Here is a 25,338-nt window from a genome sequence, read left to right on the forward strand (position 1 = left end):
CCGCCGCTTATCTCCTCCCTAACAATATATGCATGCTTTATTGCAGCAGATCGCTCCAATTCCCCAATATTGCAGAGGCCTTTGTGCTAACGCCCCTTTCCCTTCCCTATAATCCATCACTAATGTCTTGTTGGGTCACTGGAGATAAGCCCATGATGTGTCTGGCGTATTTTACCATCGGAGCCGGACCGGAGGAGCGAAATGTGCTGCAGCGATATTTATACCAATGCCTCCTGCCTGGATGCAAGTCGCAGAACCCCGACTATACGGCGAGCTGCTATGGAAACTGTCATATAACCACTCAACTGCTTATAATGTCATTATAAAGCAAAAAAATACATCCTACAATGTGTGGATATCCAATAATCCCTTTCTTCACGCAGAGGATAAATAGATGTTTCTTTTGACTCTAAAGGCTGCTTTACATGCAGCGACATCATAGCGATGCCGGATGTGCGTCACAAATTCCGTGACCCCGGCGACATATCGTTAGATACATCATTGCGTGTAAAGCGGCCTTAAAACGTATAAAATAGGTTAAAAAAAAAAAAAAAAAAAAAAAAAATTAAAAAAAATAATAATGTCCTGCAATCTAAACAGCTGCCACCAGAGGGAGCTCCTGCGCTATATTGCCATAATAAGCAGCTAAGGCTACTTTCACACATCCGGTTTTTGCTCTGCGGCACAATACGGCGCTCTGCAGAAAAACCGCAACCGTTTTTTTGCCGCCGATTGCGTTTTTTTTTGCATAGACTTACATTAGTGCCGTATTGTGCCGCATGGGCTTGCGTTCGGTCCGGTTTTTGCCGCATGCGGCAGATTTAGCTGATGCCGCGGCCGGATGGAACGTTGCCTGCAGCGTTTTTCGCTCCGGCAAAAAAACCCGCATCGCGCCGCATCCGGCCGCTGCGGCACATTTTCAATGCATGCCTATGGACGCCGGATGCGGCGCGATGCGGAAAAAAACGCATCCGGCCGCCGCATGCGGTTTCTTCCACTGCGCATGCTCAGTAGCGTGCCGCAACCGGAAAAAAACGGACCGGCCGCATGTAAAAACTTATGTAAAGGATGCGGTGTTTTCGCCGCACCCGTTGCATAGGTTTCACAGCCGGATTGAGCCGCACTGCTCAAACCGGATGTGTGAAAGTAACCTAAACAAGCACAGAGATGAAAAAAAAAATAATAATAAAAACTGCTAAAAATTGTTTTATAAAGTAAAAGTACAAGGAAAATGCAAGAAAAAAAAAAATAGTAATTACCTTTAAATCTCGATGCACAATACACTTCTGGTGGCAATACTGCACGGCAGAGACGATCTAAACAAAAGAGGAAGAGGAAACTGTCAGCAGGTAGGTATTTCCAATCATCACAATAGTAAAACAGGAGCAATGGAGAAGTGCGGTTATTGCCCATAGCAACCAAAGTATATCATTTTCAAAAGATCCTATCAAAAAGGAGAGCGGTTGCGGGCTTTTGATTATTTTTGGACATTTTTATGGCTTCCTCATTTTTAGAGACATTTTCTGTGTGACCCATCCGTTAAAGGGGTTGTCCCAAAATCAGGATGGGCGATTTGTTTTGATTTGGGATAATCCCTTTAAAAAGCATGGGCGCCCTAAGGAAAGCAGTTGCACCACTGCTGCCCTCGGGAACGGCTCGTCAATGGCATTCTTATGGTTTACCAATTTTTATTGACATTTTCTGTCTGACCCATCCATTAAAGGGGTTGTCCCAAATTCAGGATGTGTGATTTGTTTTGATTTTGGAACAATCCCTTTAAAAAGAATGGACACCCTAAGGAAAGTAGCTACAGCTACTTTAAGGGCATCCTTGATGCACAGGCTCAGTACCATACCCACAACAGTATTAGACAACCATGGTTTCTTTTTTCCAAAAACAGTGCCACCCCCTGTGCATGGGCTGCGTCCGGTATTACAGCTCCACTAAAGTAAATGGGCTTTCTAGTTCTAGAGTAGAGTAGGGAAGCAAGCAAAGGAAGGAAAGCCCCACTGATGTATAATGGGGTCCGCCTGGTTTGCATGCTGCTCTAGGCTTCGCTTTCAGATATAAAGGGGGGAAACCTTTTTCATTATGCTGCAGTCTCTTTGGATGGACAGCCGAGATTGGAGTTTCCTTTGATCCCTGCCATTAGATCATAGCGGGAAGCCAATCTCCAGCTCCAGGGTAGATCCCTGTGCTGGCCTTATTTTAGAAAGCCATAAAGGTGCGGTGCTAATGTATAGGAGCCGCCATAGTGAAGGGGTATAGACGTGCAATATACCATAGAGATGCTGCGTCTACAGAGAAGACGCTGGCATCAGTATCTTAGATTATATATAAGATTGTCAGGGCCTGGACAGCGTCCAAATCTGTAGCAAAGGAAGAAAGTATAGGGGCAACAGAGGCGGCTAATGATTGTGCCGTTCCCGAGCGCTCCCTGCGTGACAGGTATTTATAGCGCTCACCCCTGCAGAATGCCAACAGCTGCCGCCCCGCACCAGCCGAGCGAGCGGCGCGGGATCTAGTGCAAGAACCGGCCCTGCTGGAAAATAATCCACTGGGGGTGGAGGAGGTGGGGCGGGGGTGATTTTCCGTTCATGCACGGCTGATAATTCCCACTGGTGTATACTGGGTTAACCCCTGCACTGCCACAGGCCTAGTATACACCGATGGTTAATCTTGAGCTATTTTATGTCGTTGGCTTCGTTCACATCCAGAGCTGCTTTGGGAAAAAAAAACACCTTAGCATCAGATTGTCGTCGGTCTGTTCTCAAAACGTGATTCATGGACATCTTAATTCTAGGCCAACTTTTCCCCAATGGCAGATGTCAGGGTAAATACGGATGGGGCATGTTGAATTTCAACATGCCCAATCCTTTGTTACTGTGAGGGATAAGCTAAACGCCAGAGGAAGCGACGTTCAGAGGAAGCGACGTTCAGAGGAAGCGGCGTTCAGAGGAAGCGACATGTAGAGGAAGCGACGTTCAGAGGAAGCGACGTTCAGAGGAAGCGGCAATACCTTCTCCTCGTGTTACAATCCCTTCACCCGTCGGCATCATGGACAAGTGTGTTATGTACCACAATAGAGACCAGTTTTATTGTAGATGCTGCCGCATAGGATTGGTGACGGTCTGCACTCAGGCCTGAAACACACATCCGTGAAAACTACGTCCGTGTAAAACGGGTCGTTTTTCGGGTCCGTTTTCCGGTTTTTAGGTCCGTTTTTATGGTATGTGTGGCCTGCGTGTGTATCCCGTATGCTAGCCGTATGTGCGTGTGGAATGTCCGTGTGTGCGTGAGTGAAATAACTGACGTGTGTGTGTTGTCCGTGTGAAATGTACGTGTGTGATGCAAAATGTTGTTACCAGTACATGTCGGAAGACAGAGTAGCGGGATGAAAATGAACTCGGGTGAACTTCACCCGACTTCATTGTCATGCCGCGGCTCTGTCTTTGTGCCATGTACTGATTAGCGGTCACCTGTGAAGGATTCACCGGTGACCGCTAATCCCCCGAGTGACTGAAGTGTCCCCCCCTCTCTCATACTCACCGATCCCCGATCACCGGCGCTGCACGGCGTTCACACTGCTCCGGCGGCTTTTTCTAATTTGAAAAAGCCGGCCGCTCATTAAACAATCTCGTATTCCCTGCTTTCCCCGCCCACCGGCGCCTGTGATTGGTTGCAGTGAGACACGCCCACCACGCTGAGTGACAGCTGTATCACTGCACCCAATCACAGCAGCCGGTGGGCGCGTCTATACTGTGCAGTAAAATAAATAAATAAATAAATAATTTAAAAAAACGGCGTGCGGTCCCCCCCCATTTTAATACCAGTCAGATAAAGCCATACGGCTGAAGGCTGGTATTCTCAGGATGGGGAGCTCCACGTTATGGGGAGCCCCCCACCCTAACAATATCAGTCAGCAGCCGCCCAGAATTGCCGCATACATTAGATGCGACAGTTCTGGGACTGTACCCGACTCTTCCCGATTTGCCCTGGTGCGTTGGCAAATCGGGGTAATAAGGAGTTATTGGCAGCCCATAGCTGCCAATAAGTCCTAGATTAATCATGTCAGGCGTCTCCCCGAGATACCTTCCATGATTAATCTGTAAGTGACAGTTAAAAAACACACACCCGAAAAATCCTTTATTAGAAATAAAAAACACAAACAAATTCCCTCATTACCAATTTATTAACCCCGACAAAGCCCTCCATGTCCGGCGTAATCCACGGACCTCCAGCGTCGCTTCCAGCTCTGCTGCATGGAGGTGACAGGAGCAGCAGAAGACACCGCCGCTCCGGTCACCTCCACGCAGCTAATGAGATGAGTAGCGCGATCAGCTGCTGTCAGTCAGGTAACTCGCGGCCACCGCTGGATCCAGCGGTGGCCGCGGGTAACCTCAGTGACAGCAGCTGATCGCGCTACTCATCTCATTAGCTGCGTGGAGGTGACCGGAGCGGCGGTGTCTTCTGCTGCTCCTGTCACCTCCATGCAGCAGAGCTGGAAGCGACGCTGGAGGTCCGTGGATTACGCCGGACATGGAGGGCTTTGTCGGGGTTAATAAATTGGTAATGAGGGAATTTGTTTGTGTTTTTTATTTCTAATAAAGGATTTTTCGGGTGTGTGTTTTTTAACTGTCACTTACAGATTAATCATGGAAGGTATCTCGGGGAGACGCCTGACATGATTAATCTAGGACTTATTGGCAGCTATGGGCTGCCAATAACTCCTTATTACCCCGATTTGCCAACGCACCAGGGCAAATCGGGAAGAGTCGGGTACAGTCCCAGAACTGTCGCATCTAATGTATGCGGCAATTCTGGGCGGCTGCTGACTGATATTGTTAGGGTGGGGGGATCCCCATAACGTGGAGCTCCCCATCCTGAGAATACCAGCCTTCAGCCGTATGGCTTTATCTGGCTGGTATTAAAATGGGGGGGGACCGCACGCCGTTTTTTTTAATTATTTATTTATTTATTTCACTGCACAGTATAGACACGCCCACCGGCTGCTGTGATTGGGTGCAGTGAGACAGCTGTCACTCAGCGTGGTGGGCGTGTGTGACTGCAACCAATCACAGGCGCCGGTGGGCGGGTAAAGCAGGGAATACGAGATTGATTAATGGGCGGCCGGCTTTTTCAAAATAGTAAAAGCCGCCGAAGTTTTTATAACAGCCGTGCAGCGTCGGTGATCGGGGAACGGTAAGTATGAGAGGGGGGGGGGGACTGACCGACAGACAGCTAGAGGGACAGATAAGACAGAGAGACCGACCGACAGACATAGAGACCGACCGACGGACTGAGGGAGAGAACGAAACAGAAAAAGAAAAAAGACCGACATCACATGAAAAAAGCACAAAACGTACAGGGAGCAAGCAGAGATGCGTCCGTGTCACTCGGACGTGCGCACAGACCCATTGACTTTCATTGGGTCCGTGCTGCGTGTTGCGTGCAGAAAACGGACATGCTGCCGTGCAAAACACACACAGGTACGGATCACGGACAAACGGACATGCATCAAAAACGCACGTGGAGCTTTTATCATACAATAACATTGGTGCACGTTTGGCCGTGTCTCCAGTATACACGGAAACGGACCAAACACGCACGTGTTTCACGGATGTGTGTTTCAGGCCTCAGACTGTGTTTCATGGACATCTTAATTATAGCCCGACTTTTCCCCAATAGCAGATGTCAGGGTAAAGATGCGGATGGGGCATGTTGAATTTCAACATGCCCAATCCTTTGTTACAGTGAGAGATAAGCTGACCTCCAGAGGAAGCGACATTCAGAGTAAGCGGCGAAACCTTCTCCTCGTGTTACAATTCCTTCACTTGTCGGCATCACGAACGGGTGTGTTATGTAACACAATAGAGACCAGTTTTATTGTAGATGTTGCCGCATAGGATTGGTGATGGTCCATACTCAGATTGTGTTTCATGGACATCTTAATTGTAGCCCGACCTTTCCCCAATAGCAGATGTCAGGGTAAAAATGCAGATGGGGCATGTTGAATTTCAATATGCCCAATGCTTTGTTACTGTGAAAAATAAGCTGACCTCCAGAGGAAGCGGCAATACCTTCTCCTCGTGTTACATTCTCTCCACCCATCGGCATTACAGACAGGCGTGTAATGTAGCACAATGAAGACCAGTTTTATTGTAGATGCTGCCGCATCAGAATGGTGGCGGTCCTTACTCAGACTGTGTTTCATGGACATCTTAATTCTAGCCTGACGTTTCCCCAATGGCAGATGTCAGGGTAAAGAGCGATAGGGCATGTTGAATTTCAACATGCCCAATCCTTTGTTACTGTGAGAGATAAGCTAAACGACAGAGGAAGCGGCGATACCTTCTCTCCGTGTTACATTCCTTCCACCCGTCGGCATCACGGACAGTCGAATGATGTAGCACAACGGAGACCGTACTCAGACTGTGTTTCATGGACATGTTAATTCTAATCTGACATTTCCCCAATGGCAGATGTCAGGGTAAAGAGGGATAGGGCATGTTGAATTTCAACATGCCCAATCCTTTGTTACTAGGAGAAAAAAGCTGTGGAAAATAAAGCGCAATAGGGTCTTACCCTTATAGGTACAGGGCAAGGGTGGGGGGAGCAATAATACTCACCAACTGTAGTTGTGACAGTCACAACTACTATAATCGCATGTAGAAATGGATCACGGCAACGGCAACCCAAGTGGCAGATAACAGAGAGAAGTAGAAAACGGGTTTCTGTAAGCCGCGCCAATGATCACAAGTCTGAAGATCAGATTAATGTGACTTTATTGTTGCATAGGTCTACGCGTTTCAGGAGCTCTGCCCCCTTCCTCAGGACCATAGAAAAGACATTTCAAGGGATTTGATGTTGTCTTTTCTATGGTCCTGAGGAAGGGGGCAGAGCTCCTGAAACGCGTAGACCTATGCAACAATAAAGTCACATTAATCTGATCTTCAGAGTTGTGATCATTGGCGCGGCTTACAGAAACCCGTTTTCTACTTCTCTCTGTAATCCTTTGTTACTGTGAGAGATAAGCTGACCACCAGAGGAAGAGGGGAAGCAGTGAAACCTACTGCCCATGTTCTATTCCCTTTACCCAACGGGTGCACGTTCTGCCTATAATGTATCATAGTGGAGACCAGTTTTAGTGTAGATGCTGCCAGTTGTTTGGTTTTTTTGCTCATTCGTAGTGGAAATCGGCCCTTGTAAATTGTGCAATTGACTATTTCCAGGGTCCTAAACTATAGCCGTGTGAATTGACCCCAACTGAGATAAGAACATGTAGTTCTTATCATTAACATTAGCTCAGCTCAGCTACATCTGACTGCAATTTAGCAGTACCCAGAGATCAAAGAACAGGGGGCCAGCCTCCTGAATTTCTTGGAAATCACACAAGGAAGCAATTAGGCATCCTACGTCGCGCGGCCGTGTTCCCGACGTCAATGCGGAAGCCGGTCCAGTTATACTAACCAGCAAAGGAAACCAAATGCACACGGGCGGCCTAAAAATAGCTCCGATCTCCGAATATCAGTACACCCCCCCCACCTTGTACCGCCAGCTTATTATACTCCGAGCGTGCAGCGAGCGAAGGTTAATGTACAGCAGACCACCTGGAAAACCTCCACGAGAAAAGACGTCACTCAGACTATAAATAGCCGCTTCTTTCCTTCTTTACCTGCCTAAATTTCGCCCGCGCCTCCTTCTCCTTCATCCTCCCGTGGGCCACTAAATAATCAAACACTTCTCCTGCAAGAAATAAACACATTTATTACACACGGGTCATGACTGGACACGCTCAGTCTGCATCATAAATATGACATATATACGGTGTGAGCCCACGGAGGGCGATCAATGCGTTAACCCCTAAGCTGCTGCAGCAAAAACACTTTTATTTCCATAAATCCAGCAAAAATGTAATTTTTAGATAATTAGACACTCTGCATTATTAGGGAAAAAAAGTTATATTTTTACTCTCAGAATGCATAAAATCAGGAGACTCATTTTACCTTTAGACTTAAAAAGAGAAGTTGGTTGTTCTAAGTATATGATTTTGAGAATATTGCATCTTTACAACTTGACAAACTCTTTCAAGTCCCCCAAGAAGACTGGTCGCCCTCAAAAGACAAATGCGAGAGAGGACAGGATAATGCGGAGAATCTCGTTTCAACACTGCAGCTGGAATTGCCGCCAGTTCAGCACTGAACAGGGTAAGGATCTGTCTCGTCATACAGTGTCACGACGTTTAAGGGCATTTGGACTGAAAGCCCACTCTGCAGTGACCAAACCTCTCATTAGCAGAAAGAATCAAAAGGAGCATGTTGTGTGGACAGAGGAGAAGTGATCCACAGTTCATTTTAGTAATGAAAGCAAGTTTAATTTATCTGGGTCTGATGTGAAACATTATGTTCCTTGACAAAGTGGGGCAAGACTGAACCCAAAGTGTGTTAAGAATGCCCCAACATCTGTTTCGCTATCAGCAGCTTTTTTCAAGGGGTAGTATACTGGAGAGTCTGCCTGTGGGTTGGTTTATAGTAGGGAAACATGTCTGGCTACTTGCAATTAGTCGCGGTGTATACGGCGCATGTGCGGGCCGCCAAGGGCGAGCTGTGGAGAGAGAGAACAAGCGTCAATGGAGCATGCGCGGGAGCCCGGAAGCGTCACTAAGGCTCCCGCGCACGCGTACACAGCAAAAACGCAAGGTATCTACACCGCTCAGCTGTTGGCAGACCTGTGCACGTGCGCTACTGTGGAAGCCACCATTGTAGATGTAAAAGTGTTAACAGTATCCTGTAGTACATAGAAAATGAAAATTGGACGGAGGACCCCTAGGAAAAAGCTGCTGATAGCGAAACGGACGTTGGGGCATTCCCCCCTCGCCTTTTGCTCTCCTTTACACCTTTGTGAAGTTATGTAGACTCTTACCTTGCCATTGTTACAAGCTTATTGCTACCATCTGTCGAGCCTTTTTATTTTAGTGCTCTTTACCTCCTTTCTGTGACCCTACTATTTCCCCTCCTTTAAAGGGTTTGCTATTTTATCACTAGCAATCGATGCTGCACTTTCATTATGTCCCTCCTCTCCTTTAACCCTGGGTGGGTAACATCTTTCTATACACATGTATTGGGTCACTCTTTTATATACAGACTCACTTAGAGGCAGAGGTGGGAAAATGTTTTTCTGTGCTTGATTCCTTCCAATAGTCTATGTATACCCCTACACCTATGTAACCATTTCTGTCCTCCTGCTTTTTAAGCGATTTTGGTGTTTGAATTCCTTATATTGGTTTTTTTTTGTGATTTTTTTTGGTAATAAACTTTTTTTTTTACATATTTTTCTACACAGACTTTTTCCTTCCTTTTTGGTATTATTACTGCTTGTTCTCCCTGTTTGAATATTTGCTTTGAAGTTTATACCTTATCTGGGGAACATAAATTTATGTATCCCCCCCCCAGTTTCCTATATTATGTTATGGCCTCATCTTCATGGTTTATAACCATGATGGTGATGATGAGGATGGTGATGATGATGATGATGTCACGCGCTGATGAATCATTAATGGTGTAACGAGGTGACCGTTCTCACGCTGGATTCACCTGTCTCTCCCCAGTTTCCTATATTATTTTAGGGCCTCATCTTCATGGTTTATAACCATGAGGATGATGAGGATGGTGATGATGATGACATCACGCGCTGATGAATCATTAATGGTGTAACGAGGTGACCGTTCTCACGCTGGATTCACCTGTCTCCCCCCAGCAGCAGCAGCATGATCGAGTGTCCTGGGAAACGCTGATGCGGCGGTAACGTGATAGCGGATGAAGTGATTGGCTTGGAATCCGACTTCTGGCCGGTTACACAGCTGGACACGACCGCTGCCAAAATCGCCATTAAACTTATACAGTCTAATTAAGTAAAAACTCTGATGTCCTCACATCTTAAGGCTTCGCCAGAACACAACGTGCTTTTATCAGCTGCTTAACCCCTTAAGACCGGGTGATTTTCCACTGTTCTTTTTTTGTTTCTTTTTTTTATAATTTTTTTTATTGTTATTTTTTTCATTTATAGAATATTTATATATATATATATATATATATTTTTTAATCTATTATTATTTTTTATATATTTTTAACTTATTTTTTAGCCTTCCTAAGGCATATGAACCTACGATCCTTCGATCACTTCTTCTGTATACTGACGAATTGCAGAACCTATGAATTCCCACTTCTTTGGAGCATTAAGATTGGGGCGACTCTTCGGCTCCATTGAATTCATAACGTTGTGGGGTACTCGGCACCAAAACAACAATGCCACAAAACAGCTATCAGAGCATTACAGTGGCATCTAATCAGTTAAACAGCAGCGATCGGTGGCAGCTCAGGTCGCTGCTGTTGGTGCAGATGCCACCTGCAGTGTATAGTGCTGGCTCGGCTCTTGACTCGTTCTCATCAGACGTAGCATATACTATTAGGTTTTACATCAAGAAGGGGTTAAAGGAATAACCAGCATAGAAGGCCCATTGTCCCGATAGGTATTGGGAAGTACCAAGCGAACGGCAAAAGGGAAGGGAAACCCTGTGTCTAGGGAAAAGGGAGGTGGTACCCCTTGACCAAGCCTACAGCAGGGCCCTGGCTTCCCTCATCACCCTAGATAAGTTCTGCACCTATGCGCCAAGCAGGATACCTGACCCTGGTTGACCGTTAAGTGGCCCTAGATAAGGAACAAATGCGTTGAGCGCTTAGTCAACCCCACTAAGCACTATAGAAGACACAGGGATTACAAACGGGGGGAAAGTGAACGAATAACTTATCTCCAAATGACACAGGGAGAAGATCTGCAACAGCAACAAAGTTTCTCCAGTTCTATGCAAGCCGACTGCTTGCACTGAAGACTTGTTAAGGGTATAAGAGCTATCACCAGCACCGAGTAATAGGAAGTGAAGATACAGTATATAAAGACACAAGGGAAGTGCTGATAAAAAGCAGCTGAAAGGCTGAGGGACTGAGCAGGGTCCTAAAGGGAAAGGGATGGAAAACCAAGCAGAAATAATAGAAGGTCAGGGAGCAGTTTGTGTAGCCAAACGCTGTGACCTTCTATAGCCGGACACCACAGGACTGTGTCACCCGTGACACATTCGTGACACCAATATACCCTTAATAGTAATTCTGAGTTAATAGAAGAGGGTTCAAGAACCTTATCCCTTATAGAAGGTGGGGAATATCCAGAGGGAGCGATTCACTAACTCTCTGGAGGACCCATGCTGTTCTGTGTTACAGAGACAGCCCATTGTTTAGCATAGACTGTGTTTAGTACCTAGTGTCGCCTGTGGTGGTGCTGTGGGAAAAATGAACACTTTATTTTCAGGTTTTCCCATCGATACCGCTGATTGCCAGAAAGAAGAAAAAGGAAAAGGTTCAGAAGGGAGGACACTGTGACAATGTATGGAGAAACTGTTGGTAAGGTGTCTTTTAAAGGGGTTGTCTCATCCGAACAAAACGGGCTGCAGGGTCCAGTTCCTAGCAACGTCATCAGACAGTCAATTTTTGCTGATGAAAGCAGGGGAAAAGTAATACTACATGGTGGCGACAAATCCTTCAGAATTGCTCAGAGTTCTGGGGATCCTAAGGGGGGCCCTGAGCAGGAACCCTCCCCCCTCTATGAAATTCATAGGTCCTACCAGAGCATATGAACTAGTGTTTGCATTACGAGACAACCCCTTTAAGTCAATAGAGAAATATTGAAGGGGTTGTATGAAAATCAGAATTGCGCCCCTCCCCACAAACACATGGTTAGTTGTGCTTTTGCAATTGTAGTACATTTTGCACAGAAATGAACGATCGGCCACACATTTCTGAGCAATGTTACTCCCCATCTCCTGAATTATTATGGATCTAGACAGTATTAAATTGGCAATGGATGGAAGGGCAAGGTCAGTAAATTATATCAGCCAATAAGAAAGTCTTCATCCGGACTCCGGTGATAAGTGCCTGTCTGCATCAATACCGGTGGTAGCCCCCGCTCAGCGCTCTCCTGTCCCAGGGTCCGTCTCTGCCTGTCAGCACAAAGCCCACCGCTGTGTGGTCATGTGATAAGACGGCAAACTAATTGCCTGGCTTAGGTGAATGTTTAGTACTGTCCGGAAGACGCAGGGCATGGTAATAATGACTACTTAAAGGGGACCTGTCAGCCTTCCCGACATCTGTTTCATTAAATACTATGTGAAATAGCAACTCAGAATCAGCTCTTCCTACAATTCTGCATCGTGCCGTTCCTCTGTTATTCCTCCTGGAAATGTGAAAAAACTTATAAGTGGGCGTTAACATTCCCTTCCTAGAAGAGGCGTGTCCACAGACAGTCCGACACTGTCATCACTGATTGGATAGTGTCAGTGTCCCACCCCAATTAACCACACAGATGACAATTTACTCATAAATTTCTATAAGGAAATTAATATATGGACATATCAGAACGGACAGGCCCCCCCACCCCAAAAACTGAGCTAAGGAGTAATTTTTATATAAATGAAAACTCCTAGAACTTTCCAATAGTAAGATGGAGGCTGCAGCAGTTTCACCACTAAATTCATGGACGCCATTAAGGAAACCAGACGACCCCCATTATAATCCATGCGGTCACTCTAGAGATTCTTAAGAAACGAATTCACACCCAGTTATGTACCTGTGTCTGATCTGATGGTTCAAAGACAGACACTCGCTCTAGAGCAGATCTGTCACCAGATTTCACAATGCAAACTGCACATATTATTACAAATATCTCTCAGACCTGATGTGACTGGTGTATTTACTGTGAAAATCCACAATAGAATAGTTTTACAATAATTTCTGAATGTTTATACTCCATCTTCACCACCTAGCTCGATTAATAGCTCCTTAGTGTAACTCCTCCCTGCCTTTATAGAATATCTGCCAAGCTAGTCCAATGGACCTATGACTATATTGCCTGAGTAACAGTTGCTCAGTGTTCCTCCTCCATAAATCTGCTGACACTGCCCAACTAGCATAACTGACAGCTAGTCAGTATTTCTTTTGCCTGCCTTTGCTGAATATTTCCCCTTCTAATCTGATTAACAGCTCCTCAGTGTCGCTCCTCCCTGCCTCTGCTGAATCTCTGCCCTTCTAGTCTGACTGACAGCTCCTCAGTGTCCCTCCTCCCTGCCTCTGCTTAATCTCTGCCCTTCTAGTCTGACTGACAGCTCCTCAGTGTCCCTCCTCCCTGCCTCTGCTTAATCTCTGCCCTTCTAGTCTGACTGACAGCTCCTCAGTGTCCCTCCTCCCTGCCTCTGCTGAATCTCTGCCCTTCTAGTCTCACTGACAGCTCCTCAGTGTCCCTCCTCCCTGCCTCTGCTGAATCTCTGCCCTTCTAGTCTGACAGACAGCTCCTCAGTGTCCCTCCTCCCTGCCTCTGCTGAATCTCTGCCCTTCTAGTCTCACTGACAGCTCCTCAGTGTCCCTCCTCCCTGCCTCTGCTGAATCTCTGCCCTTCTAGTCTGACAGACAGCTCCTCAGTGTCCCTCCTCCCTGCCTCTGCTGAATCTCTGCCCTTCTAGTCTGACTGACAGCTCCTCAGTGTCCCTCCTCCCTGCCTCTGCTGAATCTCTGCCCTTCTAGTCTCACTGACAGCTCCTCAGTGTCCCTCCTCCCTGCCTCTGCTGAATCTCTGCCCTTCTAGTCTGACTGACAGCTCCTCAGTGTCCCTCCTCCCTGCCTCTGCTGAATCTCTGCCCTTCTAGTCTCACTGACAGCTCCTCAGTGTCCCTCCTCCCTGCCTCTGCTGAATCTCTGCCCTTCTAGTCTGACAGACAGCTCCTCAGTGTCCCTCCTCCCTGCCTCTGCTGAATCTCTGCCCTTCTAGTCTGACTGACAGCTCCTCAGTGTCCCTCCTCCCTGCCTCTGCTGATTCTGTGCCCTTCTAGTCTGACAGACAGCTCCTCAGTGTCCCTCCTCCCTGCCTCTGCTGAATCTCTGCCCTTCTAGTCTGACTGACTGCTCCTCAGTGTCCCTCCTCCCTGCCTCTGCTGAATCTCTGCCCTTCTAGTCTGACTGACTGCTCCTCGGTGTCCCTCCTCCCTGCCTCTGCTGATTCTCTGCCCTTCTAGTCTGACTGACTGCTCCTCAGTGTCCCTCCTCCCTGCCTCTGCTGATTCTCAGCTCATGTAGCAAAACTGACAGCTATTCAGGGTCACTCCTACCTTCCTTACCTTCCTCTGCTGAATATCTACCCTTGTAGACTGATGGACAGCTCCTCAGTGTTCTTCCTTCTGCTGCTCCTGATGAATCTTTTCCCATGTAGCCTGACAGTTCCTCAGTGTCCATCCTCCCTGCCTATCTAGCCTAACTGACAGTTCCTCAGTGTCCCTCCTCCCTGCCTCTGCTGATTCTCTGCACTTCTAGTCTGACTGACAGCTCCTCAGTGTCCCTCCTCCCTGCCTCTGCTGATTCTCTGCCCTTCTAGTCTGACTGACAGCTCCTCAGTGTCTTTCCTCCCTGCCTTTGCTGAATCGCTGCCCACCTCGGCTGACTGGCATCTGCTCAGTGTTCTTCCACCCTCCCTCTGCTGAATCTCTGCCCCCCTAGCCTGACAACTCCTCAGTGTCCCTCCCCCCTGCCTCTGGTGAATCTCAGTCCATCTAGTTTAACAGCTCCTCAGTGTCCCTCATCCCTGCCTTTGCTGATTTTCTGCCCATCAAGCAAACTGACAGCTCCTTAGTATCCCTCCTCCCTCACTTTGCTGAAAAACTGCTCATCTAGCCTGATTAACAGCTGTTCAATATCCCTGATGCCTCCTGATTTTCAATCCATCAAGTTTAACTGACAGCTCCTCAAAGTCCCTCCTCCCTGCCTCTGCTGATTCTCTGCCCACCTAGCCTGACTGACAGCTGCTCAGTGTCCCTCCTCTAGGCTCTGCTGAATCTCTGCCCACCTAGCCTGACTGACAGCTCCTCAATGTCCCTCCTCCCTGCCTCTGCTGATTCTCTGCCCACCTAGCCTGACTGACAGCTCCTCAGTGTCCCTCCTCCAGGCTCTGCTGAATCTCTGCCCACCTAGCCTGACTGACAGCTCCTCAATGTCCCTCCTCCCTGCCTCTGCTGATTCTCTGCCCACCTAGCCTGACTGACAGCTCCTCAGTGTCCCTCCTCCAGGCTCTGCTGAATCTCTGCCCACCTAGCCTGACTGACAGCTCCTCAGTGTCCCTCCTCCCTGCCTCTGTTGAATCTCTGCCCACCTAGCCTGACAGCTCCTCAGTGTCCCTCCTGCAGGCTCTGCTGAATCTCTGCCCCCCTAGACTGACTGACAGCTCCTCAGTGTCCTCCTCCCTGCTGAATCTCTGCCCCCCTAGACTGACTGACAGCTCCTCAGTGTCCTCCTCCCTGCTGAATCTCTGCCCCTCTAGCCTGACTGACAGCTCCTCCTCCCTACTAATCTCCAACAGATGAGATAAGGGGAGAGAAGGTTCGGCACACTGGAATCGCAACGGCCGATACGCTTGTTTTTCGGACGCTATGCCGCCACCAGAAAGACAGCGATAAATCAATCAGTGGCTCTCTAATGTGTATGTGGCCCTTAATTCTTCGCACCCTACTGCTCTTTCATTTAGCAGGTTCTCCCATTGTGTAGAGTGTTGTCATATTACTAGGATGAGCCCCCTCCATTTCGATAAGGGAGGGTCTGACCTCCGGGACCCCGACAATCCCTTTAAGTTTTTCTCAGCCTCTTCTACTGTAGGCAACGGCTTCAGGCTCCTTTTAAGTGAATAGATCAGCTGCACAACTGGGGGGTCCTGCACAGCTGGGGGTCAGGGAAGGAGCCTCGGCCGTTCCCATGTTGGACCCCCGAGGTTGGACCACCACGATCATAAAGTGATGGCATATTCTAGAGATACAGTATCACTGTACAACGTGGAACTGCCCCTTTAATCATTTATCACGAAGGTTGATTTTTACCAAATGCCGATCAATAACCTCGAGGACATCATTACCGCACAGGACGAGGACTCATAAATAAGTTATAGTTTTCGGAAAACATGTCTGACCGAGCAATAAGTCTGCGAAATTATATCATCTCCTGGAAGTGTGGAGTCACCCGTCATTAGTCCGTCATGGCTGCCGCGGATAAGGAGACGATCAGTCAATGCTAGCTTGCCATCCCCTTAGGACGTGCTCCAGCCAGCCTTCAGAAATACTTCAAAACCACAGGAGACAGATAATGAGGAAAGGAAAGCTCACCGTGAGCTATAAATATGGAGTCTGCCTGCATTATCCGCACGTCAGTATAGAATCCATCACTCTGCAGTCACCGGTGTCCTGCTACACAACACGTGTGCACTTACGCATTTATGGTACACGCTGTCTAACGAGACAACTCGCGCCTCTGCCCCTCCGGAACTTATAAGAAAACTCTAATTAAAGGCAACCCAATGCATTAGCATTCTGTGGGCAGCAGGGTGTGGAAGGGATTGAGTCCAGTGTGAGCAGAACAGATTGATTGATTCCACTAGGTGGTCCAGTGGGCAGTGGCGCCGATTGACTGAGTCCAGTGGGAGGTCCAGTGGACAGCAGAGCAGATTGAGTCCAGTGAGTGGTCCAGTAGATAGCGGTGCAGAGTCTGTCCAGTGGGAGGTCCAGTGGGCAGCGGCACCAATTGACTGAGTCCAGTGGGAGGACAGTGGATAGTGGTGCAGATTGAGTCCAGTGGGAGGTCTAGTAGGCAGCGATGCAGATTGAGTCAAGTAGGAAGCGGCACAGATTGAGTGTAGTGGGAGATCCAGTGGGCAGTGGCGCGGATTGATTTCAGTGGTAGTTTCAGTCTGCAGTGGCGCAGATTGATTGAGTCCAGTGGGAGGTCCAATGGGCAGCAGAGCACATTGATAGTTTCCACTGGGAGGTCCAGTGGGCAGCGGCGCCGAATGACTGAGTCCAGTAGGAGGTCCAGTGGGCAGCAGCGCAAATTGAGTCCAGTGGGAGATCTAGTGGGCAGTATCGCAGATTGAGTGATTCCACTGGGAGGTCCAGTGGGCAGCCGAGTAGATTGATTGAGACCAGTGGATGGTCCAGTGGGCAGCGGTACACATTGGTTCATTCCGGGGGGAGGTTCAGTGGGCAGCAGCGCAAATTGATTGAGTCCAGTGGGCAGCTGTGTAGATTGATTGATTCCAGTGGGAGGTCCTATCCTAGGCAGTGATTGACAACCTTCCCTACAGAAGGGATAGCTGTCATCCAGCAGAAGGACCACCCACTGGACTCCTAAACAGACTTAGGTCAGTTTGAGACGTCCGTGATTAATTGGGTACCAGTAATACGCATGGTTATGGTCACACGTGTGACTTCCGTCTTTGTATACACGTGACAGGTACCGGAGAAAACACGGGTCTGTGAAATAAAAACATTTTCCATATTTACCTGCTGTCTTCAGCTCTGCTGCCTCCCGCTCATGATCGCCGCTTATTATATTCATATTCATCGATTATTCACCGCACTCAGGGCCTGGAAGCCAGAGAAGCGCGGGGACAGCTCCTGTGACAGCGCCGTCAAGGACAGCACCGCGGTGACAGGTGAGTATTCGGAAAGCACAGTGACATCCAGGAGGTCATCGGAGTTCCCAATGAACTCTGATGACCCCCGCGACACTCGTGCTACAGCTTCACAGGTTCATCAGAGTTAATTGGGAACTGTAATGAGTCCCCGATGCTGTCCCCGCGATGATCCAGCTTCCAGGTTCTCCCTACACACACATACACATATATACACTGAGCACATATACACACATATGTAAACACACATAGCAGACACACATGTATACACTGAGCACATACACATACATAGCGCACATGCATGTATACACTGAACACACACACACTGCTGTATACTCACCCAGCGATGCGGTCCCCGGCACTGAAGTCCCCCGCGCTGTCCCCGCTTCCAGCTCCTCAGTGGAGTGACTATTCAGTGAGTATAATGAGCAGGGGTCAGGAGCGGGAGGCAGCATCGCTAGATACAGGTGAATATAGAAAATCTTTTTATTAAAAAGACCCGTGTTTTCTCCGGTACATGTCACACGGATTACATCAGTGTGCGATCCGTGTGACACCCGTGCTGCCGGAGAAAAAACAGATATGCCTGCGTGTTTGCGTGCGGGGTCATGAGAGGTAACACGGTCCGTGTGAAAACACGGACGTGTGAGTAACAGCAAATAATAACATGGGTACGTCTGGCATCCGTGTTAAAAACGGATGTCACATGTACCCGAAACACGGCCGTGTGAAACCAGCCTTAAACAGTCTAATTTCAGGAATGACCATTTTAACATTCCGTTCAAGAACCAACCGGACACAGGAGCATTTTCGGAAAACTTTTTGAAACTTTTTGAAATGGCACATTGTAGGAGAACCGGTATAAGCCGATTTCTGTACTTTTTAGACTTCAGCTACAAATCGTTTCACGTTGCGTGAATCTCTTGACAAGACATTTTTAGGGTTTTGTTTATACGGCATTCATTTGCGCGGTAAAAATGATCAAACAACATTACTCTATAGGCGACATCCTTACTGCAATACCAAACTGGTATAGTTTTTTGTTTTATTTAAAGGGGTTGTTTTCTTTAAAAAAAATCATGGTAACACAGTGTAACACCTGCCTGGATCAACAGACTCAGGTGGGATGTAATGGACAGGCTAGAGGGAAACCACTCACCAAGCCAAGCAGGACCCCCAGAACCCTGAAACCCTTTAACCCCTATACAGGGATTTGGAATTACACAGGGCCCTGGAGATCACTACCTGTGGAAAGCTGCAGTCCGATGAGAGTAGTCGTCAGGCAGGGTGAAACCAGGAATTGGAGAGCAGGGGCAGAATCGGCAGACAAGGACGTAATCGGAAAACGTAGCAGAGGTCAAATCCGGATCGGGCAGCGAGGTACAAAAACAGCAGGCAGGAGGGTAGTCAGGAAACACGCAGAAGTCAGCACACAGGAATCACAAAACAGAATAGGGCGGATCAGGAGCCAGGAAATCAGAACTATCTCTGGCAGAGGTCAGCAGACAGGAGGGGAACTAAGAAGGGTGTGGTGTGTTCCCATTGGCCGTAGCTGAACGCTGGCAACTTCAGCTGGTAGACACATGCCACCCACAGTCAGCCAGTGGTACTGCAGATCCCAAGACAACCCAGGCCAGTGGATGAGCGGAGCCTGCGCCCACCGGTGCCGCTGGCATCGACTCCTCTCCCATCACCAGCACCATCCACGGCAGGAACACGGCGTCGCCTGGTGATCGAAGCAGAAGTCGCTGGAGCAGACTCCGGTGGTGACGTAACACACAGTACCTTAATCCCCCTCCCTGGGTCTGCCGAAAAAAAATATAAAAAAAATTTTTTCAATACAAATTTCTGCATTTTTTTCACTACTTAAAGGAAGCTTGTCAGCAGGTTTTTATGTAATCTGAGAGCAGCCTAATATAGGGGATGAGACCCTGATTCCAGCGATGTGCCACTTGCTGGGCTGCATGCTATCATTTTGATACAATCATATATTTTTAATAAGCACTGTGTAATACTTCTTTTCTCCTGCGGGGGAGCTGCAGGGAAAGTGTCCACTTACTGACCGATATCCGCCGATCACCAGACACTCTGTGGTCAGATTATTCTCACGGGATCCTTTTAACAAGTAGTGATTATCCATAGCGTTTTTCTCGCACTTTGACCACAGATTTCTCAACCAAAGCCCCATAAATTAATCCAGAACCACAGCAACAATGGAATATTAAGCTTTTCCCAGATTCTCAGCGAATTGCTCTACCATAACCAACCCCTGGGCGGATGATTGACTGAGCAGAGGTGACTTTACTGTAACAGGTGGCCCCGGGGAAAATATAGTAAATCGTATCACATAAAGACTCCAGATCTGTGTGTGCCTTAAAGGGACAGCCCTACGATTATCGTTTTCTTTTATGTCTTGTTAAGGAGACAGGTCCTAAAAGTATGATTGGTGCTGGTCCTACCCCCAGGACCCAGTCACCGACAAGTTCCTCGACTGAAAAACTAGGATCATTGAAATAGCAGAACACCCCAAAACAAAATCTCGAATAGGCCCTCTACTTTTGTGTGTCATCTATGTTACTGCTCACTTGCTATATATATATATATATATATATATATATATATATATATATATATATATATATATATAACAGTTATATGAAAAAGTTTGGGCACCCCTATTAATGTTAACCTTTTTTTTTTATAACAATTTGGGTTTTTGCAGCAGCTATTTCAGTTTCATATATCTAATAACTGATGGACTGAGTAATATTTCTGAATTGAAATGAGGTTTATTGTACTAACAGAAAATGTGCAATCCACATTTAAACAAAAATTGACCGGTGCAAAAGTATGGGCACCTCAACATAAAAGTGACATTAATATTTTGTAGATCCTCCTTTTGCAGAAATCACAGCCTCTAGTCGCTTCCTGTAGCTTTTAATGAGTTCCTGGATCCTGATGAAGGTATATTTGACCATTCCTGTTTACAAAACACTTCCAGTTCAGTTAAGTTTGATGGTCGCCGAGCATGGACAGCCGCTTCAAATCATCCCACAGATTTTCAATGATATTCAGGTCTGGGGACTGGGATGGCCATTCCAGAACATTGTAATTGTTCCTCTGCATGAATGCCTGAGTAGATTTGGAGCGGTGTTTTAGATCATTGTCTTGCTGAAATTTCCATCCCCTGCGTAACTTCAACTTTGTCACTGATTCCTGCACATTATTGTCAAGAATCTGCTGATACTGAGTTGAATCCATGCGACCCTCAACTTTAACAAGATTCCCGGTGCCGGCATTGGCCACACAGCCCCAAAGCATGATGGAACCTCCACCAAATTTTACTGTGGGTAGCAAGTGCTTTTCTTGGAATGCCGTGTTTTTTTGCCTCCACGCATAACGCCTTTTTGTATGACCAAACAACTCAATCTTTGTTTCATCAGTCCACAGGACCTTCTTCCAAAATGCAACTGGCTTGTCCAAATGTGCTTTTGCATACCTCAGGCCACTCTGTTTGTGGCGTGCTTGCAGAAACGGCTTCTTTCACATCACTCTCCCATAGAGCTTCTCCTTGTGCAACGTGCGCTGTATTGTTGACCGATGCACATTGACGCCATCTGCAGCAAGATGATGCTGCAGGTCTTTGGAGGTGGTCTGTGGATTGTCCTAGACTGTTCTCACCATTCTTCTTCTCTGCCTGTCTGATATTTTGCTTGGCCTGCCACTTCTGGGCTTAACAAGAACTGTACCTGTGTTCTTCCATTTTCTTACTATGTTCCTCACAGTCGAAACTGACAGTTTAAATCTCTGAGACAACTTTTTTTATCCTTCCCCTGAACAACTATGTTGAAAAAACTTTGTTTTCAGATCATTTGAGAGTTGTTTTGAGGAGCCCATGATGCCACTCTTCATAGGAGATTCAAATAGGAGAACAACTTGCAAGTGGCCACCTTAAATACCTTTTCTCATGATTGGATACACCTGCCTATGAAGTGCAAAGCTCAATGAGGTTACAAAACCAATTTAGTGCTTTAGTAAGTCAATAAAAAGTAGTTAGGAGTGTTCAGATCAAGAAATTGATAAGGGTGCCCATACTTTTGCACCGGTCAAATTTTGTTTAATTGCGGATTGCACATTTTCTGTTAGTACAATAAACCTCATTTCATTCCAGAAATATTACTCAGTCCATCAGTTATTAGATATATGAAACTGAAATAGCTGTTGCAAAAACCCAAATTGTTATAAAGAAAAAAGGTTAACATTAATAGGGGTGCCCAAACTTTTTCATATGACTGTATATATATATATATATATATATATATATCTGGTGTAAATTCCGCTGTTCTCCTGAATCCGGTGTTGTTTTTCTTTTGTTCCTGCGCCTCTCTGTTCCTGAGATATGGCCCCTTCTTCCTAGCTTTGTTAGACAAGTGGGTGTGGTCTTCAACTTTTCTCTATGGGTGTCATCTTGAGGACTACGCCCAGTTGGTAATTAGACCAGATTTATACACAGGGAAGAAGGGGCTATATCTCAGGAACAGAGAGGAGCAAAAAAACAAGAAAAACATTCCTGGATACAGGAGAACAGCGGCGTTCAAAGTAGCTAAAAAGAAATATATATTCATGGCAAGTGACAGGTCCCATGGAAGTGACATATTTCATGATCAGATAATCTCAGAGTTGTGATTATAATTTTACCTAGTGTAATTGCTGATGATCTCCTGAATCCGGCGATGTTTTTCTTTTGTTCCTGCACCTCTCTGTTCCTGAGATATGGCTCCTTCTTCCTGGTATATAAATCTAGCCTTCTTGGACAAGTGGGTGTTGTCTTCAACTTTTCTCTATGGGTTTCATCTTGACGACTATGCCCAGTTGGATAATAAGACCAGATTGATACACAGGGAAGAAGCGGATATATCTCAGCAATGGAGAGGAGCAAACGAAAAGAAGTGATCCTCCTCAGGACGACACCCATTGAGAAAAGTTGAACACCACACCCACTTGTCTAACAAGGCTAGATTTATATACTCAGAAGAAGGGGCCATATCTCAGGAATGGAAAGGTGCAGGAACAAAAGAAAAACAACACCGGATTCAGGAGAACAGCAGCATTCACAGTAGGTAAAAAGAAAGATATATTAATGGCAAGTGTAGGGTCCCCTTGAAGTGACATATTTCATGATCACATAATCACAGAGTTGTGGTCGGGACCTCACAATGATAACATTGCTTGCAATACAATTTCCCTCAGCATCACATGCAATCAGTCAACAAAAAGCCCCAGCCCTGTGAAAATAAATGTGTATATATATATATATATATATATATATATATATATATATATATATATATATATATATATATATATATATATATATATATGAAATATAAGAATGAGCAGTGCTGTTATTAAAGGCCTAGATTTCCCCGATTCACAAATGTCAGAATTTAGAGGTGAAGTGGGGCTAGGTAGATTTAGTATACAACTTTCCCGGGACCCTGAATATCTAATCTGTCCGCTTAGGTACAATTTTGGAGGATTTTTTTCATCTAATTTGGCAGGTTTGTCCATTACAGGATTTCTCGGGACGTACCGGTAGTTAGTCAGATCTCTCATTCTGAAGTTTTGGAAATATGACTAACAATGCCGACAAAAATGTAATCGTGATCAGCCATCAGGTCGCATTGACTGGCATTGATAAAGGTAAAAAGTTTCAGATAATGATAACTGCAGATAAAACAAGACTAAGAGATATAAAATAATTACAATTATACTATTATATTAACCCAGCGGAAACTGTGCACCGGTATGATGGACACTTACCCCCGCTGGCATATTCCATTATTAAGTACAACGTCTTCTCTGTTTCTATGACTTCAAAGAGTTTAACTGAAAGAATGAAAAACGGAGAAGATTAACTGGAGAAAGGAAGGATGGATGGATGGATGGATGGATGGCTGGACGGACGGTGGCTCAGTGGTTAGCACTGCAGCCTTGCAGCGCTGGGGTCCTGGGTTCAGGTCCCACCAAGGACACCATCTGCAAGGAGTTTGTATGTTCTCCCTGTGTTTGCGTGGGTTTCCTCCAGTTTCCTCCCACACTCCAAAGACATACAGATAGGGACTCTAGATTGTGAGCCCCAATGGGGACAGTGTTGCCAATGTATTTAAAGCGCTGTGGAATTAACAGCGTTATATAAATTAATAAATATTATTATTATTATACATGATAGATAGATGGATGGATAGATACATGATAGATAGATAGAGAGATAGAGGGATGGATGGATGGATGCAGAGCCGGCGTCAACACCCGGCATAACCGGGCAAATGCCGGGGCCCTGGAGAGCCGGGGGGGCCCACTCGGCCTCGTCAGTTCTGGTGCACCTTGGCCGGGGCCCACTCTCCTTAGTTCTGCGGCCCCCGGGCCAAGTTCCGGGGACCGCAGTCCTCGGCAGGAATCTGCGGCGCCGTCCCTTTAAGGCGCGCAGACTTCCTGGTTTGAACTTCATCTGTGGGCGGAGCTACCGACCGGCGTCCTGCTCAGTCCCACAGATGAAGGAGTTGCAGTGCCAGCCAGCGACCCCCAGCACAGCGCGTCCCTCCGGCACTGCGTGGGCCCCCTCTCCTCCGTGACCTGAGCGGTATGTGACCTCCCCACCCCCGATTTATGCCCCCCGGAGCTGCGCGCGTCTGTCTGTATGTAGCAGAGCTATGTGTGTATGTATATAGCAGAGCTATATGTGTATGTAGCAGAGCTATGTATGTAGCAGAGCTATGTGTGTATGTATATAGCAGAGCTATGTGTGTATGTAGCAGAGCTATGTATGTAGCAGAGCTATGTGTGTATGTATGTAGCAGGGCTATGTGTGTATGTATGTAGCAGAGCTATGTGTGTATGTATGTAGCAGTGCTATGTATGTATGTAGCAGAGCTATGTGTGTATGTATATAGCAGAGCTATGTGTGTATGTATGTAGCAGAGCTATGTGTGTATGTATATAGCAGAGCTATGTGTGTATGTATGTAGCAGAGCTATGTGTGTATGTATATAGCAGAGCTATGTGTGTATGTATATAGCAGAGCTATGTGTGTATGTAAATAGCAGAGCTATGTGTGTATGAATATAGCAGAGCTATGTGTGTATGTATATAGCAGAGCTATGTGTGTATGTATGTAGCAGAGCTATGTGTGTATGTATGTAGCAGAGCTATGTGTGTATGTATATAGCAGAGCTATGTGTGTATGTATATAGCAGAGCTATGTGTGTATGTAAATAGCAGAGCTATGTGTGTATGTATATAGCAGAGCTATGTGTGTATGTATATAGCAGAGCTATGTGTGTATGTATGTAGCAGAGCTATGTGTTTATGTATGTGGCAGAGCTATGTGTGTATGTAGCAGAGTTACGTGTGTATTATGTAGCAGCGCTGTATCTGTATGTATGTATCCAGCAGAGCTGTGTGTGTTTGTCTGTATGCATGTATGATGTGTATCTATGTATGTCAGTGTATATGACTGTATAGTATGTGTACGTATGTGTGTGTCTGCGTGTGGATGGGGCCCACTGGGACTCTTCCGCCCGGGGCCCACAAAAACCTGGAGCCGGCCCCGGATGGATGGATAGATAGATAGAAGGATTGAGAGATGATAGATAGATAGATAGATAGATAGAGGGATAGATAGAGAGATAGAGGGATAGATAGATAGAGGGATGGATGGATGGATAGATAGATAGATAGATAGAAGGATTGAGAGATGATAGATAAATAGATAGAGGGATAGATAGAGAGATA

General features: G+C 46.5%; 1 protein-coding gene across 2 annotated transcripts in view; it reads right to left on the reverse strand.

Moving 5' to 3' along the window:
• MARK1 (microtubule affinity regulating kinase 1) overlaps positions 1-25,338 on the reverse strand; it is a 259,764-nt gene that overhangs the window by 43,069 nt on the left and 191,357 nt on the right. For both annotated transcript variants that reach the window (XM_075339110.1, XM_075339108.1), the window contains exons 5-7: positions 23,368-23,433; positions 7,676-7,746; positions 1,260-1,316 (exon numbers count right to left, since the gene is read on the reverse strand). In XM_075339110.1, the coding sequence (XP_075195225.1) occupies positions 1,260-1,316; positions 7,676-7,746; positions 23,368-23,433 (194 nt within the window). The remainder of the gene's footprint in view (positions 1-1,259; positions 1,317-7,675; positions 7,747-23,367; positions 23,434-25,338) is intronic.

Source organism: Anomaloglossus baeobatrachus, chromosome 3 (assembly GCF_048569485.1).
Source record: "Anomaloglossus baeobatrachus isolate aAnoBae1 chromosome 3, aAnoBae1.hap1, whole genome shotgun sequence".
NCBI lineage: Eukaryota > Metazoa > Chordata > Amphibia > Anura > Aromobatidae > Anomaloglossus > Anomaloglossus baeobatrachus.